General features: G+C 39.1%; 1 protein-coding gene across 6 annotated transcripts in view; it reads left to right on the top strand.

Moving 5' to 3' along the window:
* Positions 1 to 25007, top strand: part of NKAIN2 (sodium/potassium transporting ATPase interacting 2) — a gene marked incomplete at its 3' end in the record, with an annotated part of 446592 nt that overhangs the window by 196358 nt on the left and 225227 nt on the right. For 5 of the 6 annotated variants that reach the window (XM_082216182.1, XM_082216180.1, XM_082216178.1 and 2 more), the window contains exon 2: positions 13388 to 13525. The exons of the other annotated variant lie outside the window; for it this stretch is intronic. In XM_082216182.1, coding sequence (XP_082072308.1) covers positions 13388 to 13525 — 138 coding nt within the window. The remainder of the gene's footprint in view (positions 1 to 13387; positions 13526 to 25007) is intronic. 6 annotated transcript variants of the gene reach the window in all.

Raw genomic sequence — 25007 nt, 5'->3', positions numbered from 1 at the left:
TTGTGCACACCTGGGCCCTATCCAATAAGTTTATATCACCTGAATAATTTCTGTAGTGCTCCTCCCCCTCCCCCCTTACTGGTTGCATCAATTATTCTGGAACTTGAGCAACTATAATGTCCAAAGACCAAACATTTTTTTGCCTTTAGTCCATAGTTAGTGAAGGGAGTGGGGAAGAGACGCCAGATCTTAACCATTTCTTGCCACTCAACATTCTAATGTCACAAGTGAGGGAGCAGGACGCCTGGCTATGTTTACTCATGGACAAGCAAGAGGGGGAGAAAAATGTTTAGGAGTTAATTTATTACTTCACATGTTTCAATTCTAGAATGAATTAGAAATTGTTCAGCTTCAGGATGTCATTTCACCCTCCATGATAATGAATAATTGAATTTGGCAGTTACTTTCGGAGATATTTTTAAGTGTAGATAATAGAGAACATTACTTCTTTATATGGGAGTACATACTATCTCCTTTGAGATGTTTAAATTGAATGGGGCAGCATACTCTAGATTATTAATAGATTATTAATTTCTATTCTTTAGGGTTTTCTTTATCCACCAAAAGGCCCTGGGGGAGGTTAGAGCATATAAAACACAATACAATGAAAACAATGAAAAACAACTCCTCACACATAATCCCAAAACAATAATTCCACACAATTTATTACAGGGAGGACACCAAAATCCATTCTACAAATTTCAAATGCAAGGATAAAATATGCATTCATAACAGCACGCAATGCTAAGCTGTTAAAGCCCTGTACATCCATTCTGGACTGGGCTACCATAGCAACACTTCACAGCTAAAGGATATATGGGTGAGGTATTCTCTGACAATAATGTATTTGTGGTGTTTTCCAGAATTAGTATGACATTTCTATGGCAATTTTATAATTCCATACTTCGTGTGTCACATGTGCAGTATGGAATATGAAGTGCCTCAATAAGTATATATAACTTAGTTCTAATAGTCCATTCTGCTTTGTTTTAATTTCAGCATGTACACCTCCCCCCCACCCCCATTTCCTTAGGCCTAGTGTGTTCCCCAAATACAAAACCTCAGGAGTAAACAAGCTGACAGTTTAAGGCTTGGGAGCAGAGAATCACAGATTGCTTGAAGGCTGCCTTAATTTCAGATGTCCTTGCAACTTGGAAACAGTGTTGGCCCTTGTGGTGTTATAAAGGATCTGCAACCATGTGGAAATGTAGACTACAGAATAGTTAATATATGGATGCTCTCGCTCAGTTGCTATGCTGCGGCGTTCTTAACATAAAAGCTAACTGATGATGAGTTGATTTAGTACAGTGTGATGAGGCTTTCTAAAATGCTGTCTGTGACTCTACTGTATCACACCCACTGCATATGCATCATTACCCTAAAGCAGCCTGCTCACCCACCAGTCTTTCACCCTGAAACTTAATAAGCAGTGGGTTCATTACTGACCACTTTTAGAGGATGGCAGGTGGTCGATAAAGCACTCCATGGAATTTTCCATCTGGCTTTCCACGTTTGTTCCTATCCAGGATTTGCTAAAAGATACCCTTTCTCTTCAAACTGCACACTTCAAAATGCCAAAAATCATTTCTCTTCTGGTGCTCTGACTTCCATAATGCTTCATCAATCTGACATGACTTTGTGATGACACACATTTTTGATTTATTTTCTAGAGTGACATTGTATCCTAGGTATACACTCTTCATGGTGCCTTGGCATTTAGTGCTCAGCAGCTGAAAAACCCTATTAAAACAGAATAAATTCACACCAGGGGCATTTTAAAAACACACACAAAAATCATATTAATTTCGATGTTGTACAGGAAATTCAGCAATCAACCTTTGCCATAGTTAATGCTAACCAAGGTTCCCCATTTAGTTGTACTCTGTGGTTCCCTAAAATATAAGAAAAGCAGCACCCCCCCCCACACACACAATAGCCTAGTAATAAGGTTTGAAGGGCCCACATAGCTTGATTCATCAATGTGTCACCAGAACTGGGAAATAAAACCATAAAAGGAGTCCACAAAATTGACTGTGATATCTAAAGGATTTCTGAAATGATCTTTAAATCATAATAGGAAACAGGAACTATGATAGGAAATGGGAATGGTTAGTGGTAAGCATGTTTAAAAATGGTGCTGATATTTCCAATAACTCTGGGATAGGGGGTGAAAGGAGCGGGGGGAAGTTATCATGACAGGCTCTCTATCTTTTAACCATGGTGAAGGAGGAGGCATTGAACTGCTTTGTACTAGACACTAAATCAAACTATGGTTTAGCACAAATGTGTGGTTGGTTTGGCTTAGCATGTCATCTAAATCCAGGCTCAGGGTTTGTAGAGCTGTGGCCAAGGGTTTTTGTTTGTTTGTTTGTTTTTGAGGTATACAGATTTATTATTTGGCTTCTCAAGACAAACCATGAGCCCAGGTACAGATGACATACTAAGCCAAACCATGGTTTAGCTCACTATAGCACAGTAGGACTAGGAGAGAAGCACAGCAGCTATGATATCCTCTAGAAAGTAACGCTCTCACTCACGCATTCATGCTGAGCTATGGTTTGGCTTAATGTTATGTGTGAAGCACTTCAACATGTCTGCACTGACCCTGCGTGTGGTTTCACTCCTATGCTGCTTACATGTCAATAATTTGTGATGGCATGATATCTTAGACTTTCTGCAAACAAGCAAAAAATGAGATTAATACAGTGAGAAAACTATTTCCTGGAGTATCCTGAATGACACTTTCACTTAGAAAATAATGCAGTACTTTCATAGGTGAATAAAGTGGGCTTTATTTCACAGAAAGCCATGCCACTGCATCTTTTTTTTACAGATAAGTCTTAGAAATAGGTTTTTCCCCAGGCTCTACCACTCAGTTACTTGGGTGACCTGACTCAATTAACTTAATTGATTCTTGGTTAGATTGTCAATGGCAAACACACAGTGCTTCAGTGCCTAAAACCTATTAAAAATCAATAGGGATAACTAGACCTGCTAAGAAGCTGAACACTCTCAATCCATGCATGAATCTGTATTCCACTTAATTTAAGAACTGGACAAATAGCAAAGCCCTGAGTATTAGGGGGCAACCCTGAAATGGGCAAATCCAAGAATATTCCTGTAGTGCAAATGGTTTAATTACTGTTCATATCCATTATAGCCTCAAACATTTTGTCAGTGTTGGGACATGAGCAGCCAGGAAGGTAAAGTTGTGGGAAGCTGCAGGGTGTGGGCTGAGGCACAGTGAAGTGCTATAAGCACAGGACAGCCACTTGGGGTTTAAACAAGCCACAGCTTTATTGATTACAGATGTCAGCAGATTTTGGCACAAGCAATGGGTGTGTATTCTGAATCAACCATCTTGTCTGCTGGTAGTTCATTTCGTAGGATTAACCAAGGTTCAGGATAGCCCTATGACGTACAACAAATTGGAAGACCATTGAGGGGGGCCATCAGCCCCTGTCTGCGTGTCTGGACAGCACCTCCCTGTGGATCCCTTTAATGGGATACCTTGATTCCTTGGACTGGAGGGGTGTCCTGACCCCTCCCCGCCATCCACCTAGATTAAGAATCTAACCCAATGCCTCTAGTGCCAGCTGAGGCCGAGGGCTATGCATGGCTGGCTTTCATGGCCAGGGAGTGGACCAGAAGGAAGACATTTCTCCTCTCGTCCACTCCATAAACTGCACTATCAAGCTCGTCCACATTTGGCCACAATCACAGGTGAGCCTCAGGAGCCAGCGCAGCCAGGTGAGAACCTCCCCTGGCTGCGCTGAAGCCAGAAGATCACGCCACTGCTGCACCAGGCGGCAGCTTCCACTCTCTATTAACTGGCAGGCAAGCGGCCATTCTCAGCAGACAGAGATGAGATTAGAGCCAAATGCAGTGGTGGGGCTGGACAGCAGGTAGAGAGAGACTAGGGCACTAGGCATGGAAACTGGGAAAGGTAGCAACTTAGAAAGCACCTATAGATTCATAAATTGTGGCTGATGATGGTCTTCCCTGTGCAAAGAATCAGAGTTACCTGGAACCAATTATGGCAAGGCCAGAGGGAAGCAAGCAATGCTTGGGTAGATGAAGCTATGCTAGAACCTGAGGTATAATAGCATTCTGCAACCTTTAATGTTCTGCTCCAATTTGAAGCCACCTGGTTCTAGTTCTGGTTGTCTCTGATACATGATATTTGGATCTTTGAGCTCTGCATCTTTAAGAATAGTTATCATTTATCCAAGGGTATGTGGAATCTGGTTTATTAAAATCCTGCACGGAATACTGAATTGCATATTTTCTCATTTAGGTCATTAAAGGCTGAAGAATTACCTTTTTATTGGTACATTTTGTTTTTAATTAGCAATATTGTCATGAAGAATGTATGTTAGAAATATGTTCAAATTGGCTAGCATACCTAATTTAGCATTTTCATTGATATGGTCATTTAAGCAAAAAAGCAGCAACTCAATGGCATTCAGTGTACGTATTTTTATATTGCTACCAACTGCTGAGAATTTCTGTTGCTTACGAACTTAAATGGAACATTAGATTTCCCTCATAGCTTTCTTCTCCTAGACTAATCCATGTTAAATGGGTCAAAAACAATTGTAAACACCTAGCTTTTTGCAGGTCATGATTGCATAGATAATTGCTTCTTACCATTCAAAGAGGGTCATTAGCTAACAAGCCAGAGTACTCAAAATGGACAAATTTAAGTGGCTAACCTGAAATTTTCAGCTCACTTTTTTCCTGATAGGCACTGCAGAATAGTCAGACGCAGACAGTTTAATTTGCCTTTCATAGCCTGTGACAAGGCTCATGATTATTGCATACAACAAATATTCAGTGCAACAAATTAGCAGATTCTGCTGTTTTGGACAGGCAGCATTTAAAACCCTGCCACTGAATTGTTGGCTGCATCCCACATTGCCAGCATAATAATTACTGCTGAGTTTCTGGACCTCAGCAAGTCAGCAAGGTGATAACCCTATTGGATCAGATAGGGATATGAGACATGGCCAAAAGAAAAAAGGGCAGAGTACTGAAATGGCAACATCTCTGCGTTAGAACCCTGGCAAGTGCCACTTGAATTATGGCAGTTGTTTGGCAGGGGCAGGACTGTTCTGGAGAATAGCTTGCAGCAACACTAGATTACAGCATTTGTTGCTTCCAAGGGGAATTGCTGTGAGCACTGAAGCAAAGAAACCAAATCGGAGGATGGGGAAAGTGAGGATTAGAAGGCAAATGTAGTATGGAAAACTGTGATTTGTGACAGTGTTACAAGCTCTTGTTTCACTGGACTTGCTTGCATTTTCTGCCAAGGAACAAAGTCCATGGTATAAGCTAAAGAGGAATTACATTCTCCTCTATTTTCTCTTATAGTTTAGCAGGACGTGGTTGGAAAATGATTGACAGTGTATAAATTTAATTCTGTTCTTCTAGCCTTATCCAATGGACACTGTTTTTAAAAAAGTGCAGCAGCAAGCAGGATATATAATATCAACTGAACAGATGATTGCACATAGCCTGGCTAGACACTGTAGATGACCTATGGGGGTGTCTGTCTAACTTCTCTCTCTCATACACACACTAGGTGATCATCATTGTCAGAGCTGGCTATTCATATCATTGTTTAAGAGAATCCTGCACAAAATCAGTCCAGCACAGATCACTGCATATGAAGCCCTGTGTCAGGTTTTTACCCTTTACCCATACAGCATCCTTTGTTAAATGCATGACAAAATCCAGCAGGACATTGTGCTAGCAGGAGTCCTTATACAGGACTTTCACTTATGCAGCAGGTTAGGTGAATCACACCCATGGTCAATTTTATAATAAATGTTTAATATATACAACAATATACCTTTTCACATACAAATCTCTACATTTAATTTGGGTAAAGGGCATCCTGTTTGACATATACAGCACGTATATGTTAGTTTTGATATAATCTCTTTCCTTTAGGGTTAAATTTACCTCCATTTAATTTTTGTATGAATGAAAAATATTTTGCCAAAAATGAATACTAGAGGTGTGAGCAAGATATTTCATATTATAAAAATAATAAGTAACATCATATCTTGATAGAATTTCATATTTTTTATATTTGTCACTTGCAGTAACTTTAAAGATTCAATCTGTTTCCTAGGATGTGTAGAATGCAACAGTGTCTCATTAGATTTGTGCTTGGCTTGTTATTGCAGTTGTTAATGAACAGGAAATCAAATATGGTATGGAGACTACTAGTTCACTGCATCTCAAAGATTATATTACGCACTGCAAGTTTGTAGCATGGAAATTGCAAATAAGCAATATTGAACATCTAACACAGAACAGTTTTCACATGGCTAGCTTTCTCAAGATGCTATTTTTATAATAGATTGATATAAATCTTGTTACTCTGTGTCAGCGAATGCTAGATAGTATGCAGTTCAGACTGTCTTCTAAAACACATTGATATTAATCTTGTCCCTGTATATCAAGTTGGTAACTCAAGTATCCATACATACTAAATGTAGCCTGAATAGCCTCTCTTCATTTGCAGGACCATTTGTCCCTCACTAAAGGGTATTCAGAAACTTTCAGGATGTGGGTGAAGTTTTAAAGAATTCTCAGAGGATGGTGGTCTTACGCTTTTCACACCTGTGGAACATCAGTATGTCACATTCTACCATTCGGAATCAAAGATCACAAGTCTCCCCAAAATCTACCCCAGGTTCTTCTGACAGCCTAATTTAGCAGCTTTAATGCAGCCTCCCTGGGCTTCCGAAAAACTTTTCTAAATCAAAGTCTCTTGCATTCTCTCTCTCTTAAATATAATTTGTTTTGATTTTGAAAATGTGGGTGGGTGGGTGGGTGTGAACCGACATTACAAAATATTCAAAACAAATAAGCCACTCAATACTTTGCAGTCCAAACAAGAAAAAGAAAAGAAGGAAAGGAAAGGAAAACAAATTACAGATTAAGCATCAGAGTCCTTTTAAACTGTTTTATCTTCTTTATAGGGTTTAGCAAATGCAGTTAAGGCACAGAAATCTATTTCAGCTATAAATCATTCCATATACCCACATACTAAGTGAGGGTTACTGGAACCTTGATTTTTCATTAATAAATTTGATAAAATCACACTACATCAAAAAGTACCCTTTTTGTTATTCCTTTATGTAAATGTATATTTGGGGTTAGCTTTTCAGATAAAGCCCCAAACCAGACTTTATTATGCCAATATTCTAAAGGGGCATTTTTCTAATATTTCCAGAATCTTGTAATGGTTAATCTAGGCACCAGTAAGAGGAAGTGGATTACGTCTTTATTCTTACAATCAAGATTTTGCCCATCTCTGATATTTAAAAGTGCAATGGATGGAATCACAAGAACATTTAGGTGAGAAATCAAGCACCTAGCACTAGAATCTTTCCACCTTGTGTAAATTTACCACGTGTAAATAAGTCGCTTTTGAGATGTATGTGTGACAGGTGTCAAGTGCCATCCAAAAAACAATGTTAAGGTTTGTTTCCTTACCTAACGCTGAAATTGAATGCATAGGTTTAGTAGCCCAGATTTTTTATTTTTTTTGGTCAAGCATCTACCTTGAGTTGAAAGCTAAAGCATTATTTCCAGCTTTCTTTTAGTGCCTGAAGGGAACCCATATTGATTCCAATCAGTTGATAAGTCCAGCCCTTGCTATAATTTCTTTTAGAAAGAACCACATTTCATATGCATTCAAGTTTCTGGTGGCACCTGGTCAGTGGTTTTTGCTGTAGGGGCTACTGTGGAGCTGTTCATAAACTTCGCTAAGCATCTGTGGTACTGAACAAGCTGTTCTGTAGTTACAGTTGCTGATATCTGATTGGTGCCAGTCTTTCCCACTGCCAATAAGCTAATTATACAAATAAAGATTATTGGCAATGTTTCAGTGTTAAAACCCTCTGTAGTGATTGCCCCCTTTCCTTGTATTTATGCCTATATCTCTCAGCATTTTTTTTCTTTCTTGTTCAATATTGCACATTTGGTTATATTTGATTTTTGTCTTCATATAGTGAATTCTGATTGGACTTAAATACTTTGTTCCTGAAACAGATCTTTCCTGCCTAGCCATATAATGTATTTTCCATTTTCTTGAAGCAGTTCTCAGTTTCTTGAAGCAACCTCTTGTCCTTACGGTGATCAAATTTTCAACCCTTTAATTGCATTTCACTTAACAGTTTGGGTCCCCCACCAACCTTCTAGAGCAATTTGGGATTGGTGCAAGGCACATGTGGGGAGCAGAGGTGGGAAATCCTGTTGTACAAGAGGAAGTCATTCTGCTTCCACAATTATTTAGTTGAACACAGCCCATCGTTACCTGCTTCTTAACTTTCTGCCCTAGACTTTATAACTCTCAGTAAGTTGTCACAACCCATGCATTATACAGATGTCCCATGATTCCTTTCCTTTGGCAAAGTTGTTTTATATTCCTCCAACAGTGCAACTGAAAAATAACTTAGTGTGATTCTGTGCATGTCTCCTTAGAAATAAGTCCCATTGAGTTGAATGGGATTTACTGCCAGGTAGAAAGGTATAGGATTGCAGCTATAATTTTCTGTTGAGGACTATTTTAGTACTCTCCATTTCTGAAGTGAAAACTGTTGTTTTGCCTTTAAGAGTCATGTGATTACAGAGATTAGTCATCCTTGGAAGAGTACTTTTTAAAACATTGCCTCATACCTAAACATACAACCCATTCCCACAATCATGGCTAATCATACTCTGCTGGTTCACCAGAAAGATGGGATAAATACAAATAGCAACTTAAGAACAAATCCAATGGTATATGATAGTCCAAACAGAGCAGTCCAAAGAGAGATCAACAAGTGATGCAAAATAGAGAAAAGTTCAGCATGTGAAGTTTCCATCAATGACAACACTGCACATTGTGACCAGACAAACCTTACCTTCAGAAATCCTTAGTACCCACATTTATTGTAGTATATTTTAAAAAGGAAAGTGTATTTTGGGCAGTAATTGGCAGCCACTAGGAAAACCACTTTCCTCTCAGCATACATACCATCTAGCCAGTTTAATCTTATGGAATTGTCATCTTGAAAACTTAAGTCAGTGGATACATTTTTAATTTAATAACTCAATGCATTATTTACTTACCCATGTTGTTTTCTTATTAGATTTCTACCTCACAACCTTGGTAATAAAATAGATACAATATGCACATTACTGGTCTATAAAATACTGTGTGGGGGTGGGGGATGCAAAAAATTAGGAGAGCAAACTGAGCAACCAGAATGAAATACAGAGATTTGAACAATATGTTGGTCTGGGGAAATATGTTTAAAAGTCATCACAAAAAGGCCCAGTTATCTGTATGGTGCAGGGCTTAACCCCCATCAACCCCACCCAATAATTTTCTACTTTACTGTGAAAGTGAGGGGGAAAATGTGCTGTCTCATTCAAGAATGCCAAGAAAGCTGTATACCTACTATAGAAAGATATGACTGAACCATAAAAGATACATAGAAGAAGGACCATCAAAATAATTGGAAGCATGAAAAAAAAATTTGGAAGGAAATTCTAGCATGTTCAGGGCTTTTCAGCTTAAAAGAAAAGGCATCTCTGAGAGCAGGAGGATGGAAAAATAGATGTGTCATAAGTAGTGTGGGAAAAGTGAATAAGGTACTATTACCTGCTCTCTTTCTCCACACCAGTTGTGACAGGCTTATCTCTCCACCCTGTCATAACACACTGTTGAAATAAGCAGTTATTTCTAAGTTGATTATTATAAATCTTGTAATAAATGTCTTCAGTAAAGTACATCTCTGGGATGGGAATGTGAACCACAAATGTAAACATTTTGATCAATGGTCACTGTAATTTTTTTCTGCATTAATTGTGTTTAAGAAGTGAAGCACATGATCAGCAAGTTCACATGATGATCAGCTGTTAGACAACACCACATCAGACTATAGTTGTAGAACTGAAGACTTGGTTGCTCCCTGATTCAAAATAGTAATAATAAACATCCTTTCACATAACTACTGTGTTTTGGAGAAGACTAGGCTAAAGCTCTTCTCATTGCTATACTGGATTTTTGTATATGCTGTAAGTTTGCTCTCAAACCTCTGAAGTTATATACAGTGCAGCTCTATTCATGTCTACTCAGAAGTAAGCCCTATTGAGTTCAATGGAATATAGTTCAGGTAACCATGTATAGGAATGTAGTCATAGTCAAGCAACAGACATCAAGTGGAATTGCTGATCATGTCGTTTGACTATAAATTCAGAGCACAAAAAACTTCAAAGAAAGAAGATGGGGAAGATGTTCCTTCTAAAAAGTAAGGGGGGGCGAGCAAAAAGAAGCAGCAGCCCAGAAATACACTGTGAATATATCTACCTTGCTCATAAGAGACAATGGATCAATTGAATTAGGCATTTATGTCATGCGGGTACCTTAGTTAATTTAAAAGTTAATATTGGGGCCTGAGATTAAGTATCACCAGAATAATTAATTTTGTTTACTGATTTTATTTTAATTTAGAAAGGCATTCAAGGACATAACCAATCAAACTCTCCGGAGGGAACTAATTCTTATCAGTCTGCTGCTGAATATTTGCCCTCAAAAGCCAAAATTGATTCTCATGTAATCCATTCAGAAATGGTGATGTTTGTGTTTATTCTGCACTCTGCAGTTGGGTCCAAAAGTGCCACATGAAGATGTTTTTATACAGTCTGAAGCAAGAGCCCCTCTTAGGAGCATTCCACCACTGCGTTTTCTCAAGATTATTAGGAAATCATCACCTCTCTTATCAGTTCAGAGAATCCACAGGATCCACTACAGTGCTCCATGTTAGTTGGTGATAATTGCTGCTAAAAACAGGGCCTCAATGAATGATTTGTTCCAATATGTGTTGGACCTGGAATAAATTTCATTTCAAACACCCTCCTACTCAGTATGGATAAGAGGTTCCTTCCATATAGAGCAGCTGAAAATAAGATAGAAGGTAGAATGTTGGTGAATGTCCATTCATAGCTGAACTGTAGCTCCCACTGATGGATTGATGCTGTCTGTTATGGAGTTGGGACTTGATTTCTCCATCCAGTATTTGATTGGTCAAATTTGACAAACAGTATTTGATTGGTCAAAATCAGTGCATTGAGCATTGCTTGATATTCTGCAGAAAAGCAGTTTCTGGATTCTTTCAGAATTTAGTGCAGTTTCAAGGATGAATGTATTAAGCACACTTTTTGAACTTAGAGATGGGCAAATTTGTCAGTTTTGGTTTTCTCAGGTTCTCATTTCCCCCCAACCTCGAGTTCTCCACATTTCCATCAGTCTGAAATTAATTTTTTTTTTAAAGAGTCTCTGTGCATTTTAGTGCAAATTTCTCCTAATAAGCAGATGTTTTTATTCACTTTTGTCTAATACGCAGTATTGCAAAGCAATATTCCCATAAACATTATTTTCACTATCATATGCAAGTTTTACCTTAGTACAGGGGGGCGCAACCTGTGGACCTCAAGATGGTTGTTGGACTACAACTCCCATCATCCATGATCACTAGCTATGCTGGCTGGGAGTTGTAGTCCAGAAACATCTGGAGGGCTACAGATTGTGCACCCCTGCCTTAATAGATAGATTTTTGTATACACTGTTTGGTTGGAGAAATCCATTGCAAAATTCAGAAAAGTGTGAATTTCAAGGGATGGCTGTCTATTGTTTGCAGATGGAGGTTCACCTTTAAATATGAACTGAATAGAATTTCTCCCCAATCACCTTTTCTATCATGCAGCAGTTACATCAGCTATGATTTGATCTGCAAAAGAAAAGTGTTAAATCTGGCAGCATAATTTAAAAAGAGCATTTCTTTTTGTCTTATTGATGCACCATTGCTCTTAAGGGAAACTGGACATATTTTACATTTTTTAAAATTTAATGCCCCCCAAGACTCAAGGGGAGAATTCAATGTAAAATAGTAAAATGTGTGTAAAAAGATGTATGTACTTTACACACATTTTAAGCATTTTACGATTCCCCCTGAGAGCGATGGCAGGTGATCTAATTCTGTAACTTCCAGCAGGCCTTACTACTGTGATTTCTATCTGCATGGCAACAAACCACTTTTTAGGCTAGCTGTACACAGCTGGATGAAAGCGCTTTTAAAAAACATGATTAGGCAGACAACCCCCAGATCACCTTGTGAGAGCTCACAACTTAGACCACCTCATAAGTGGTGTGAGGGTTGTTATTGTTTTACAACCAAGCAGTATATAAATTTTATAAAACAAACATTTCCCCCCTTTGTTTTTTCATTTAAAAACTTCTGTGCAGATTTTAACAGATACATACTTTGGAAACCTGTCCTGAACAACCTACATGGAAACAGGATGGAATGGAATTTTGTCCTGTCCCATGATGACATTGATTTATTCCCTGGTTCTATGCCTAGTTTTTAATAACCCAAGAAGGTGAAAAGTGTGATGGAAAGTAGCTCCGACAGGGTAGATTTGTATGTGAGATATATACCATTTTCTGCCCCTCTCTGGGATAATCTGTTACATTTTATTATGTCAGAAATACATGTTTAAACAATACACACATACCGTATTTTTCGCTCTATAAGACACACTTTTTCCCTCCTAAAAAGTAAGGGGAAATGTATGTGCATCTTATGGAGCGAATGCAGGCTGCGCAGCTATCGCTGAAGCCAGAAGAGCAAGAGGGATCGGTGCGCAGCGATCTCGCTTGCTCTTCTGGCTTCGGGGATAGCCACGCAAAGCCTCTTGAGCACAGCGGGGGCGCTCCTGCGACTTCGCTCAAGAGGCTTTGCGTTGCTTTCTTGTTTCTTCTTTTCCTCCTGTAAAAACTAGGTGCGTCTTATGGTCAGGTGCGTCTTATAGAGTGAAAAATACGGTATCTCTTGGTAATGAGAAATTTCCTCAGGAATGCATCTGAAGCAAAGGCTAAGAGAAAGGATGAGTTGGTGCAAATAGAGGGGAAGGATGGGGCAGCTGTGTCTTTAGCTTGGCTTGGACTTCCAAACCAGCTGGTGATAGAGAGCCTGTCAGTAATAACGGTAATAAATGACAGATGTAGTCGTGCTGTACCTGCTTCAACTAAAGCATCTCCTTGAATGGGAATAATATCTTGGCAAAATTGTCCTTGTGAATATTTTTGCTATCGGATTATAACTCAATGGACTGTCACAGAAATGCTGTTTTCGGTAAAACAAAAGGAGTGAAATGTTGCAAAGTCATCCCAAGTTTTCCCCCTGCTTCCTGAACCATATATCTAGTGAGGCAATGTTTCTAGTGGTGGTAAGTGAAGAGGGAAAATGCTTTCCAAAGCCTCTGACTATTTTTTCTCATGAGCTATTCTAATCAAATCATTGTTGCTGTTTAATCCTAGGTATGTGTGCTGGAGAGACAGATATTTGATTTCCTTGGTTATCAGTGGGCACCAATCCTGGCAAATTTTGTACACATTATTATAGTCATACTTGGCTTATTTGGAACCATCCAGTATAGACCTCGCTACATAACAGGAGTAAGTACCATTCACCTTGTATCCTTAACTCTGTATTTGCCATGTATGGTACAAAACAAACAAACCTGGAGTTGGGAAGAAATTTTATTTGGAGATTTGAAGCAATATGCCCAGTATATCTAGCTAATTGTTTTCAACACATTCAAATGTACAGTGTTTTGTTTTTTTAAAAAAGGGGGTGGGAGTATATTTTTAAAAAATCATACAGAAATATATTGCTACATTATTTATTGCTACATTATTGCTATACATATGAAAACTTAAATTATTTCTGCTATTGTTTGTATAGAGAAAACAGGAATACATTCTGGCTCTCTTCTTGTTGCTTCCAAAATGGTTTAAACTTGAAAACCATCAAACAACAGAGGAATCCTGCAGAAAATGGCCATAGTAAATACTGAAAGCCAAAGAATAGATGGAGAGAAAAGAAGATTTGCAGCCTGATACTGCAAATGTTTGATGGGTTTCAAATTAGATCACAGCCTTAGAACAGTAGGCTAGTAACAAATCTAAGTGTGTGTTGAAAGTCAGGTCAGAGTTAAAGTTGAAGGGTGACCCAAAGAAGACAAAACTGATGAGCTGTAGTGAAGCATGGTAAAAAGAAATCTGTTAGCAACCCTAAACAATACATCGCAATTAGGCTATTAAAAGGGGATACAATGCAATACAGTTAGAGCTTGGATCAGTGGTCTCCAACCTTTCTGGTCCTATGGACATGTCGGCAAACTACAACAACTGTATGAACACCACACACACTCCGGCTACAACTTCACAAAATACTCCATACCACAACTAGGCTTGAAGAAAAAGCTTTCTGATGACCAAAGAAGGCTTCTTTCAAGGCTAATTTCAATGTGAGAGGGAAGACTGTGGGCCCTGGAAAGGCCTCTCTGGGCATATGTGTGCCTGCAGTTGCCACATTGGCAACCCATGAACTAAACCAGTGGCTAGACATAACATGGATATAATCCTCATAAGAGGGAACTTCTAGATATACCACAGATTTCTGAATTTGGCAAATGATACTGAATGAGCAAAATAAAAGTGAACCTGAGATTCCCCTGCAGCAAACTCATTCCCACTTTCTTACATTGCAAACATATTATCCATCTCTGACTTTCCCCCCAATTTATGACATGCCTTTTTAATATCAATTTGCAAGCCCTCGAGTCAAGGACTATCCTTAGGCTTGGTTTGCATGTATTTACCAGCTACAGATAAAGGGGATGTGCTACCCTGCCCACTAGTCTGGAGGTGCCTGTCTTCTACTGGGGTGCCTGGTCTTCTACCAGGCACCCCTAAGGGCTAAGGGAGCTGGGCATGTTTAGCCTGGAGAAGAGGAGGTTAAGGGGTGATATGATAGCCATGTTCAAATATATAAAAGGATGTCACATAGGGGAGGGAGAAAGGTTGTTTTCTGCTGCTCCGGAGAAGCGGACACGGAGCAATGGATCCAAACTACAAGAAAGAAGATTCCACCTAAACATTAGGAAGAACTTCCTGACAGTAAGAGCTGTTTGACAGTGGAATTTGCTGCCAAGGGCCAAGGAGTGTGGTGGAGTCTCCTTCTTTGGAGGTCTTTAAGCAGAGGCTTGACAACCATATGTCAGGAGTGCTCTGATGGTGTTTCCTGCTTGGCAGGGGGTTGGACTCGATGGCCCTTGTGGTCTCTTCCAACTCTATGATTCTATGATTCTATGATTCTCCTTGTAGGTATCCTTCTTAGCACAGAGGCTACATGTGAAAAATCCAACAAGTGTAAGCTCATCTGATATAATCAACAACCCACATACATTTTGGAAATTGGCTAAATGATTCATACCTTGGTGCATCAACTGTATTCAAATATGATGCCATTTGTGGATGTCCTTTGGGCCCATAGGCATGGATGCTGCCCAAGGGCAAGGCAAAACAGTATAATCCCATTGCCCCTGTTGCATATGGCTGGTATGTTTGTCCAAACTACTTACTTAGTGCAGATTAAAATATTGGCAATCTTTAAAAGCATAATAAAACCCCATTCCTTTAAAAAAAAACCCACCTCTTATTCCTTTCTTTATGATCTTAGAACTTTTATTGCTCAAAAACATTAATAAGACACCCTATTCATGATGCCCCTACCTCCTAACCTTTATGAAGATCCTTCTTTCCTTATTTCTTTAGAATAAGTCCTGTGAAATAACATCAGAGTGACTTGTGGGTTCTTGACATTTTTACAAGCAATCTCCTTCTGTACTAAATATATAGCACTTTGTACTGGATAAAGCACAGATCAATGAACTATGTGGGTGCTTCACAGATTACAAGCATTGTCACTCAAGGATAAAGAAATCTTTCTTCTGGCTTGGAATGGCTCACTTTGGTGGTCTTCCTGTAACCAATATAATGAAAAGGAAGTTCCTATTTTTTGCACAGCAAGTCAAGTCCCCCTAATTTTTGGTAATGAACCTTGAAAATGTGGAGTCTCTGTCTGCATCTTCAGATTGCTTACACCCCAATCTTTCATAAAGCAGCCTATTTCATATTTTCATGTGAAATCAAATGAATACATGCCAGGGAAGTGGCACTGTGTAAGTAGGTTCCATACCTGACCTACATACATTCATTAGAATGCATCTGTAGAGAGCCCACAATGGATATGAACACTGTTGTGTTGGTGTATGCATGGCCACACTTAGTAGGACAAATTGGCAGTTCACGTTTTCTGCCAGAAGCTTTTCCTGTCAGTGGCACAAATTCCATTCAAAGTAGCACAAAAGTGGAGAACAGATGCAGTACCATCAAGAGAATGGCACCTTAAAATATTAGAATATATAGAACTTGCCAGCATGACAAACAGATTAAGAAATAAAGATGATAAGAATTTAAAAGAGGACTGGACATCATATGTAGAGAATATATAGAAAAAAATAGTATAACAAGAAATGAAGTGTAACAGACTGAAAAAAATACTCAGCAGTACATGTGACAAAGTGGGACAGTGTAAGGTAATGAAAATAATTTAGTGGAATAATAAAACGCAGTCAAAAAGACAACAGATAGGATACCAAAGAAAGAACAGAAGGGAGTTAAAATTAAATTGGAGGAATAAGCTATGTTACTATTATTATTTACAGATATATGTCTTATACTTATGTTATTTCCCCCTCTTCTTACTATCATGTGTTTGACTGCAACATACTATGCATTGATAATATGATAAAAAAGTTTTTTAAAAAAATCAATTCAAAGTCTTTTACCAGGTACAACAGTTCACTATCACCAGTTTGAAGTGGGTAAAACACAATCTCAAACTATTTGATGGATATTAGGGGTTATGGAACTCACCTATGAGAACAGAACTTCAGTTTCTTTGCATTCTGGTCCTACAAGTCATGGTACTCTTAAGAACAGCAGTCTATCCATCTCAGTGACTCCTATCCTTGGTATAAGGATGGAACCTTCATTTGGAATGACACTTGAATGGCACTTATGGAGCACCCGTAGTGCCATTTAAGGTTCCAGACTTCCTTTACTGAGGAAACTTCCCTCCCCTTTTAAAATAGCAATACGTTCCATTATGTAAAATCATAGTTTCTTGTTAAGATTAATAAAGACTCAAAGAGCATTATTACAGCAGGTAACATTTAGTAATGGACCTTTCAAGTTTCTCGGATGGGAAAAGTAAGTAAACAAATCCTCAGTCTTAAACTGGAGATTAGCAGTTAAAACTAGTCCACCTTTCTATTTTTACAGTGCAAGTTGGTGCTTTAACTACTTCTATGTAATCCTCTGCTTGAGTTTCAAGAGCTAATATGGATTTATAGGATAAGGTTGCAAACTGTCATTTATTAGCCTTAAGCTGCAATCCTAAACACAGATATTTGGAATTAATTTTGGTGAGATCAGTGAGATTTTCTTCCAAGTAAATTGGGATTTTTTTGTTTGTTTCATCTGTCAGTTTTATGGATTAGGTGTGTTGATGAGAGGATAAATGATGGTGGGGAAATGGTTGGGAGGATGCTTACCATTGGGTGCACATTCCCCTCTGCCAGAATCCTTTAAGCTGTGAGGAGGATTGCCACCTGATCATTTAAAGATGGGGTGTAAGGTGTGGGGTAGGAGTTGTTTTGCTGAGACTGGATTCACAGATTTACCAGGCAGCTAACAGCTGTATCTCAAACTCTAATTACTTCCTAGCTTTGTAGTTTTTTCTAGGTAAATTATTCTAATGTCCTGTCACTATGAGGAGGCAACAGTGCGAAAGAGATGGCAGAAGCGTTCTCTGAGCTGCCCAAGCCATTCTTGTGCTAGAGGAAGGTCAGGACCTTGGACAGGACCCTGGACCTGTGCGCTAGACCACAGTGCAATAACAATGGTTTCAGGACCATGGTTAGCAGTCCTGTAACTGAGAGCAGGAGGGAACAAATTTTCTTGTTACAACTATCCAAGCTTTATAGCCATATCTCGAGGATATAGACCAAAACTCTACTCCCAGTTTGCTTCAGCCTGCTAGTTAAAGGGCCCGTGACCATTTATGCAGACCCCTCTAGGTGGTAATGCTTTGGGATGTGGGGCCTTAGTTCATGTATTCTCTGAAGCACTTCCATGATCCTTAAAGGATGGGAATCTGTTGATTCTTCAGAGTCCAGAAGCAAAGATACATCTTTGGTGTTTGGGTGGCTAGGTGTGGAATCTGATGCTGGTGGGTCTACTCAGAATGAGCTGGGGAGTGGATCCATTTCTTCCCTGGAACTATTACTTCTCTACAACTCAAGGTCTGAGGACTCTGGATTTAGAGCCATGGAACTAAGGTGACAGCTGCAATCAAGATATTGGGGCATCACTACCACATGGTTCCATTTGTATGCCAACTTAGCAGAGCTGTTAAGAAAGATGGGATTCTGTGGGGTGGGAGCTATGCTTGAGCTCCAAGAGCATGGCTACTATTTGGATGCACTATTTTGGCCAGTTCCATAGAGCTGTTATGCAAGCGTAGAGCTATTAGCAAAGGGGCATAACTTAGTGAGAGAGCACACAATTTGCATGAAAACGGTCCCAGGCTCAACCCCTGGCATCTCCTGGTAGTGCTGAAAAAGACCCCTACCTCAAAGTTCAGACAGCCATTGCCAATCTATGCAGACAACACTGAGCTAAATGACACAAGGCATCACCTTATTTTCCTAGATCTCACAAGACATCAAACATAGAAGAGGTAAAGAGAAGAGGCGGGGGGGGGTGTGAATGAGAATATGAGATGAAAATGATGTAGAGTAATGACTGAAGGGAGGTACAAAGGTGAGGGAAAGACATAAACAGGGACAGGCAAGGTACTGGGAGTCGGCAGAGGGAGAGAATGTTAAAGGATTATCTATCTATCATCTATCTATCTATCTATCTATCTATCTATCTATCTATCTATCATCTATCTATCTATCATCTATCTATCTATCTATCTATCTATCTATCTATCTATCTATCTATCATCTATCTATCTTTATGTACCACTCATACAGCATAGCTCTATCAATTATAAGCCAAAATTTTAATGAATTTCTTGCTGCCTTTCATTCCTCACCCCAAGGATCCTTTAATCAGTGATAGGATTTCTGCCTTGCAGCATAGAGAGTGGCCTAGAGTTTACATTTTTTATAGGTTCTCATCAGCAAAACCATCCCAGAAAACCATTCCCCACAGTTCCCCATTTTGCAGTTCATTCAAAGATGTGTGTGCAACAGGGAGAGACTGAATAACTGTATGTTTGAGAAATGCAGTCCTTGTCAATTATGATAAGGACTGACCTGATCTGCACTTCCCAGCCTAATATGTGGACTGAAATGTAATGTATTCATTGGATTTTGCACTTCTCTGAAGGTTGCAACAGGGTTCACAACTCAACATTATTATCTGTGCTCCACTTGCAGGAGAATGAGCAGCCTGGGGGGGGGGGTGGGATAGCATTGAACACACCAATCCAGTAGTGGGTTAAATATGCCCACCACTGTAATACTTCCAGTGTGTCAGAGCTTGGTGTGGCACAGGGCAAGGAGCCTACCATCAGGCAGCCCACCTGCTGCCCAGCTTTTCCATCTCTTGTCTTCTCACTGGGGAGAACAGGAGGGATCTGCCATGCTCTTAAGTCCACCATGGTGTGTAGCATTCTGGTGATCCTGCCCACAACCTGCTTGTTTGGCAACCAGCCTTAATGCTGTAAACTGGAGCTGAGACTGTCAGGCGGCTCCAGTTAAAACTTTTCATAAAGCTCCTGTTACTCGGATGTTGAGCCTGCCCAATCTCCCCTGTCATATAAATTTGTGATTAAAAAATAGCATAAGAACAAGAAAGTCTTTATTCCTATGGGAGTGGTGAACTCTTTATTGCTTTCTTGAGGCAAGGTGAGGTGACTGCCTCAGGCGGCAGGATCCACCAGAGCAGCAGATCCCAGTGTTGATATTTCTTCCCAACTTGTTCCTGATGTAGATCTTCCCTCGCTCCTTGTTCCTTGGTGTGGAGGGAGAAGCCCTATCAACTAGTGTGGCTGGCCACAGTCCACAAGCATTCTCTACTTTTTAGGAAGGGTGGTTAAATTGGGAGCAGGGAATCCTGGCACCCATGGCATCAATTTATAACCTAGGAGTGGGCCAAAGTTCCATTGAATCCTCTGATTGGCACTCTCTGTGTGTCAGGGTTTGTCCTGGGCTCCAGCACCATGGTGCTGTTCCTGCTTGAGTGCTTCCCTGCTGGCTGCAGAGGCAGCACAAAGGAAGTCCCCATGGAGATAGTAGCGAGCCAACAATTATTTTTTGTAAATATTTATGTTCCATCCTTCTAGGGCCTATGCACCATTCAGTGCATAGTTTGAGATCAAGTACCTTTAGGAATGTGTGTTTCTAGAGGAACATATAATTTTTGAGCAAAACTGTGGCAGCACATGTGAACGTCACATGAATCCAAAATAAAATTGCCCATGTATCCCTAGTATATCCATTACAATCCTTCCCTGATCTTTTTTGTTTGAGCAGACATTTTCTTCACACTGTGACTGTATCTGCTGGGTGGCCAAGGCAGGTGGGGAAGGGGATGTTCCATTGTTGCCCTGAAGTCATACTGTGAGACACTCACTGTACCTTTCACTTTTTAGCCACAATGCTTTGTGTAGTAACACACTGGCTAGCTTTAGCTTTGTTTTAAAAGCTGTTTCATGCTGTTTGCCTTTCTTCCATGAACTTATGCACTGAGCCCCCTGTAAATCTTGTTGTTATGATCACTTTAAGTGCTTATTGTTTCAACATGTTCTTCACTTTCTTGGTGGTCTGCAGGAAAATAGCGAATTACTTTTTCAAACCATCCCTGTTGTCATGAGTGCTATTACCAAGAAAGAAACATTTTACAGCTGACACTGAAAAGCAAGATAAACAACATGCATGGTTGTAAAATGCAGCAGTAAAGAAGTTTCAAAACTTCAATTCCTCACCATTTCCATAGTTTGCCTGTCAATTGTGCTGTTTATTTTGAGATTTGCTTTATTGTCTATGCACAGGCCCAAATGATAAGGCTACACATATTCTTGTCAGATAAGCTCAACTGCAGATAATAAATCTGAAACTTAAAGTAATAAGGATCTCAGTGAAGAAGCATCTCATGTTATGTGAATTCAGCAGATACTGTGTGCATTATAAAGGAGGACCAAGGAGGCACTTTATATAGTCTTTGACACAGAAATAATTCCGCCCCTAAACATTTCTACTGTAGCATCATTTTTATGTTTGCAAGTTCCATGATTTTTTAAAAAGAAAAACATTGTGAAGCGATAAAGAGGAGCTACTACTAAAATAGGTTCTTGTCACTCACTTGTTCAAATCCAGTGAAAAGTCAGCCAATTATGTATCTCAAAACTCTTTATAGCATTTTGCATCCATTGCAGTATTCACTGTTTCTTTGTTTGAACACAGAGCTAAAAAATTTCAAGCTTGAAAATCCTCTTCATATATTATTTAAGAAATTAATATCTGCTCTGTAACCAAATTAGAGCACCATTTGTTTATCTGTAAGGTTCAGTGCATGACATGAGTTGCATAGCTCATCAGTGTGATGAGCTAACAACAGAGATTACTTTGGGTATAATCTTAAAATTAGTCAAAGGAGAGGGTATCTTTAGATTTAGTCAGTTCTTTCTGGCCAAAGTTTGCATATGGAAATATCATGTTTTCTTTCCCAGTAATTGTTTATTTGTATCGGTTTGCTGGAGTGTATATTTTAATTATTATATAAAAGTAAATTTGAGAAACTTAGGTGCAAGAAAATTTTGAACAAAAGTCATTTGTTATTTTCATAATTCTGGACATTTCTCAGCATATCCTGGTAAATTTACTGCGGCGTGATGGAAATCAGGAGGAAATTGGATCACTTGTTGAAGACAAATGTCAGGTCTATTTTGAACACTTACCAATCAGCCATTGTATATGTCATCCTTCACTGCTAAATGAGGGAAATGAGAATGAAATTTGGTTATTAGCCAAAGGCACTTGGCTGACACTGAAATTTACTGGTAATCAGAATGCAGCACCGGTTTTATTTTGCTAAAAAATATATTGGTAAATGTCAACATTCTTCATAATATTTATTCTTAATGCATTCTTGGCGTTCTTCATGCATCTGATGAAGTAACCTGTTACCTACAAGAAGTCATATCAAATAAAGTGCTGGTCTGAGTGCTGCAACAGCTTTTGCAACCAGACCCAGGCATAAAACGGTGAAACACAGGTGTCGTGTCAAACTAGGGTTACATTTTGTTAATATTGTTAATAACATCTGCAATGTTACTAACAATAATGAGAAGGCCAGGAAGCTAACTTCAACCTTTGATGATGATATTGAAGGGAAATTATGGGATGATATCAAAAGTTAGTCATAATCAAAACAGTCCTATTGGAATCAATGGACTTACATTGCCTATGACTTAGTTTGATATCAACGCCAATGTGCTAGATGCCCTTTAGATCTGCAGCTGCAGTAACTTGCTCTCGGTAAATGTGAATGTCATGTGGCAAGGCAGTTTTAAATCAGCTCTCTGACTTACTGAGTGAACTCTATTGTTTGTTCTTTTTCTAGAAACCGCTTTGTGATCATTTTTCAAAATGAAAAGTGACATACAGACACGTGTGTGTGTGTGTGTGTGTGTGTGTGTGTGTGGTAAATATAGAATAATTGCCCTCCCTTTAGGAATTAAGCATTTTTTCATATTTCACATTTTCAACAACATACTTGATAAGTATGAAAATGTGATTTCTTGCACTAGACCAGATAGTGGCTACTTGAAATGACATCAGATGGATGCACATAGAACATATTTCAGAAGTCAAAACAGCAAATAGTCTTGTGGCACCTTAAAGACTAATAGATTTATTGTGTCATAAGTTTTCATGGTCCACAGCACACTGTCAGATGCACCAAGTGTTGTCTTCTCATGGCAGATATATATATACACACATGAGTACGGAGGGAAAAAAGAATTCAGTAGTAGAGTCAAAAGGCCATGAAATGTAAGAAAGCTTCAGTATACTATGCCAAAGCCCAAATGTTTCTATGATAAGAACCGAGTAACTCATTTCCAGCAGCGATCACAGGTAATAATACTTTCTAGCTATCTGGTAGTTTGTTTCTCATTTGCAAGGATATCATCACCGGTGACTGTAGAATGAGAAACCTTTCCTCTGTGTGGCTACATATCAAATAGCTTTAATTTAGCCTCACATTTTAAAAAGATTCATCCTTAAGCAATGTGCAACTGCAAAACCTGTTGCTGCTGTAGATACCAGCTGAGGTCAAGAAGGCTCCCCAGCAACTTCCTTTAATTTTCAGTATTTTTTCTTTCCTTTCTCTGAAGTGGCAGGGATTGTCATGTGCTGCTAATGTGTAGCATTAGATTATATAAGCTGATGCCTAAGAACACTTTTGTTAAGGTACAGAATGCATACATACAAAATGAGATACGGGAGTGCCAATATTTCAGCTATGATTTAATTTTCCATTTATATTAGAGCTGCCATCAAAATTTGACAATAAAGGAATTTTTGTTATCTCTAAATATTACTCAGAAAGTTTATAACAGGCCTAATAAAACCTGCATTCTCATCCATAAAGTTCTTTTGGTCAACCCCCCCCCCCCCAAGTTCCAACATTCTGCAGTAATAATTGCTATATATTATTGAATTATTTAACCCTTCTTCAGAAAACCATCTTCTGTAGTTGCATTAAATCCCATGCTATCAGTGAAATACATAATGTTTAACAATGCATTCCTATACGTATTTACTCAAAAATAAGTTTCACTGGTTGTTTGAAACAAGTGCTCCCATATGGGATGGAAGCACAACTACCACATCGGCTCTCAAAAGAACCGATGATCACAAAAGTGTGTGTCCTGTATGCATATTTCCCCATACTCTCAACCTCCTATGAGAGCAACAGGAAGCTTTGGTAGCACAATAATAGCTGAGCCCGTCAAAAGCCTGGGGTGCAAGGAGATGAAAGTGTCAACAAAGGCATAATCAAAATATCAGTAACACTGTATCTGAAGAAGTGTGCATGCACACGAAAGCTCATACCAAGAACTAACTTAGTTGGTCTTTAAGGTGCTACTGGAAGGAATTTTTTTATTTTGACTATGGCAGACCAACACGGCTACCTATCTGTAACAAAGGCATAAGACAGACTTCACCAGGGAGAGCTTTCCACAGATAGGGAGCCCCAACTGAAAAGGCCCTATTTTTTGTCATCACCCTTCAGAGGGGATTCCAGAGAAGGGCTTCAGAAGAAGATATGTGTGTCCAGGTAGGTTCATATCAGAAGAGGCATCCCAGAAGCTATTGGGACCTGAGCCGTAAAGAGTCCTATAGGTCAAAATCAGCCTTTTGAATTGGTGTTATAAGATCTGTTCTCCTTGAAGAGTTGGGGATCTGCATTCTGTACTAACTGAAGCTTCTGAAAAGCAACCCCATGTGAAGTGCATTGCAATGGTCCACTCTTGATTTTACCATAGCATAGCTAACTGTAGCATATTCCTTTGAATACTGTACTATACATGGAACATGTCCTAAGAAATGTCTTGATCCTGCTGGATCAAGTCTGAGGCTTCCATGGCTACTAGTCTCAAGGAACAAAGAACTCCATAACTGTCATTGTATATAATAGCTTAGCTGAATAGTATCAGGACAGAGCGAGGTCTTCAATATTCAAATACTGTGAACTTTTGTCAAAACTATAAAGGCTCCATGCTATGGCTTGTACTGTGGTTTGGACTTCTTTCTCAGGCTTCATTAAAGTCCATAAAAAGACTTTCTGGGACTAAATTACCAGCAGTCATTGAAAATTGTAGCTTGCTGTGGTCCATCAGAGTTACTGGTACAAATTTGTGCTAATGTGTATAGCCGGGACTCTGCATCTGAGTTTTCCCCTGGTTTTAATCTCTTTTATTTCTTTAGTTGTGAGTTAATTGAACATT

The sequence above is a fragment of the Podarcis vaucheri genome, assembly GCF_965113315.1.
Source record: "Podarcis vaucheri genome assembly, chromosome: 3".
NCBI classification, from domain to species: Eukaryota; Metazoa; Chordata; class Lepidosauria; order Squamata; family Lacertidae; genus Podarcis; species Podarcis vaucheri.
The sequence above is the reverse complement of the archived record's forward strand: the minus strand, read 5'-3'. Positions and strand labels throughout refer to the sequence as shown.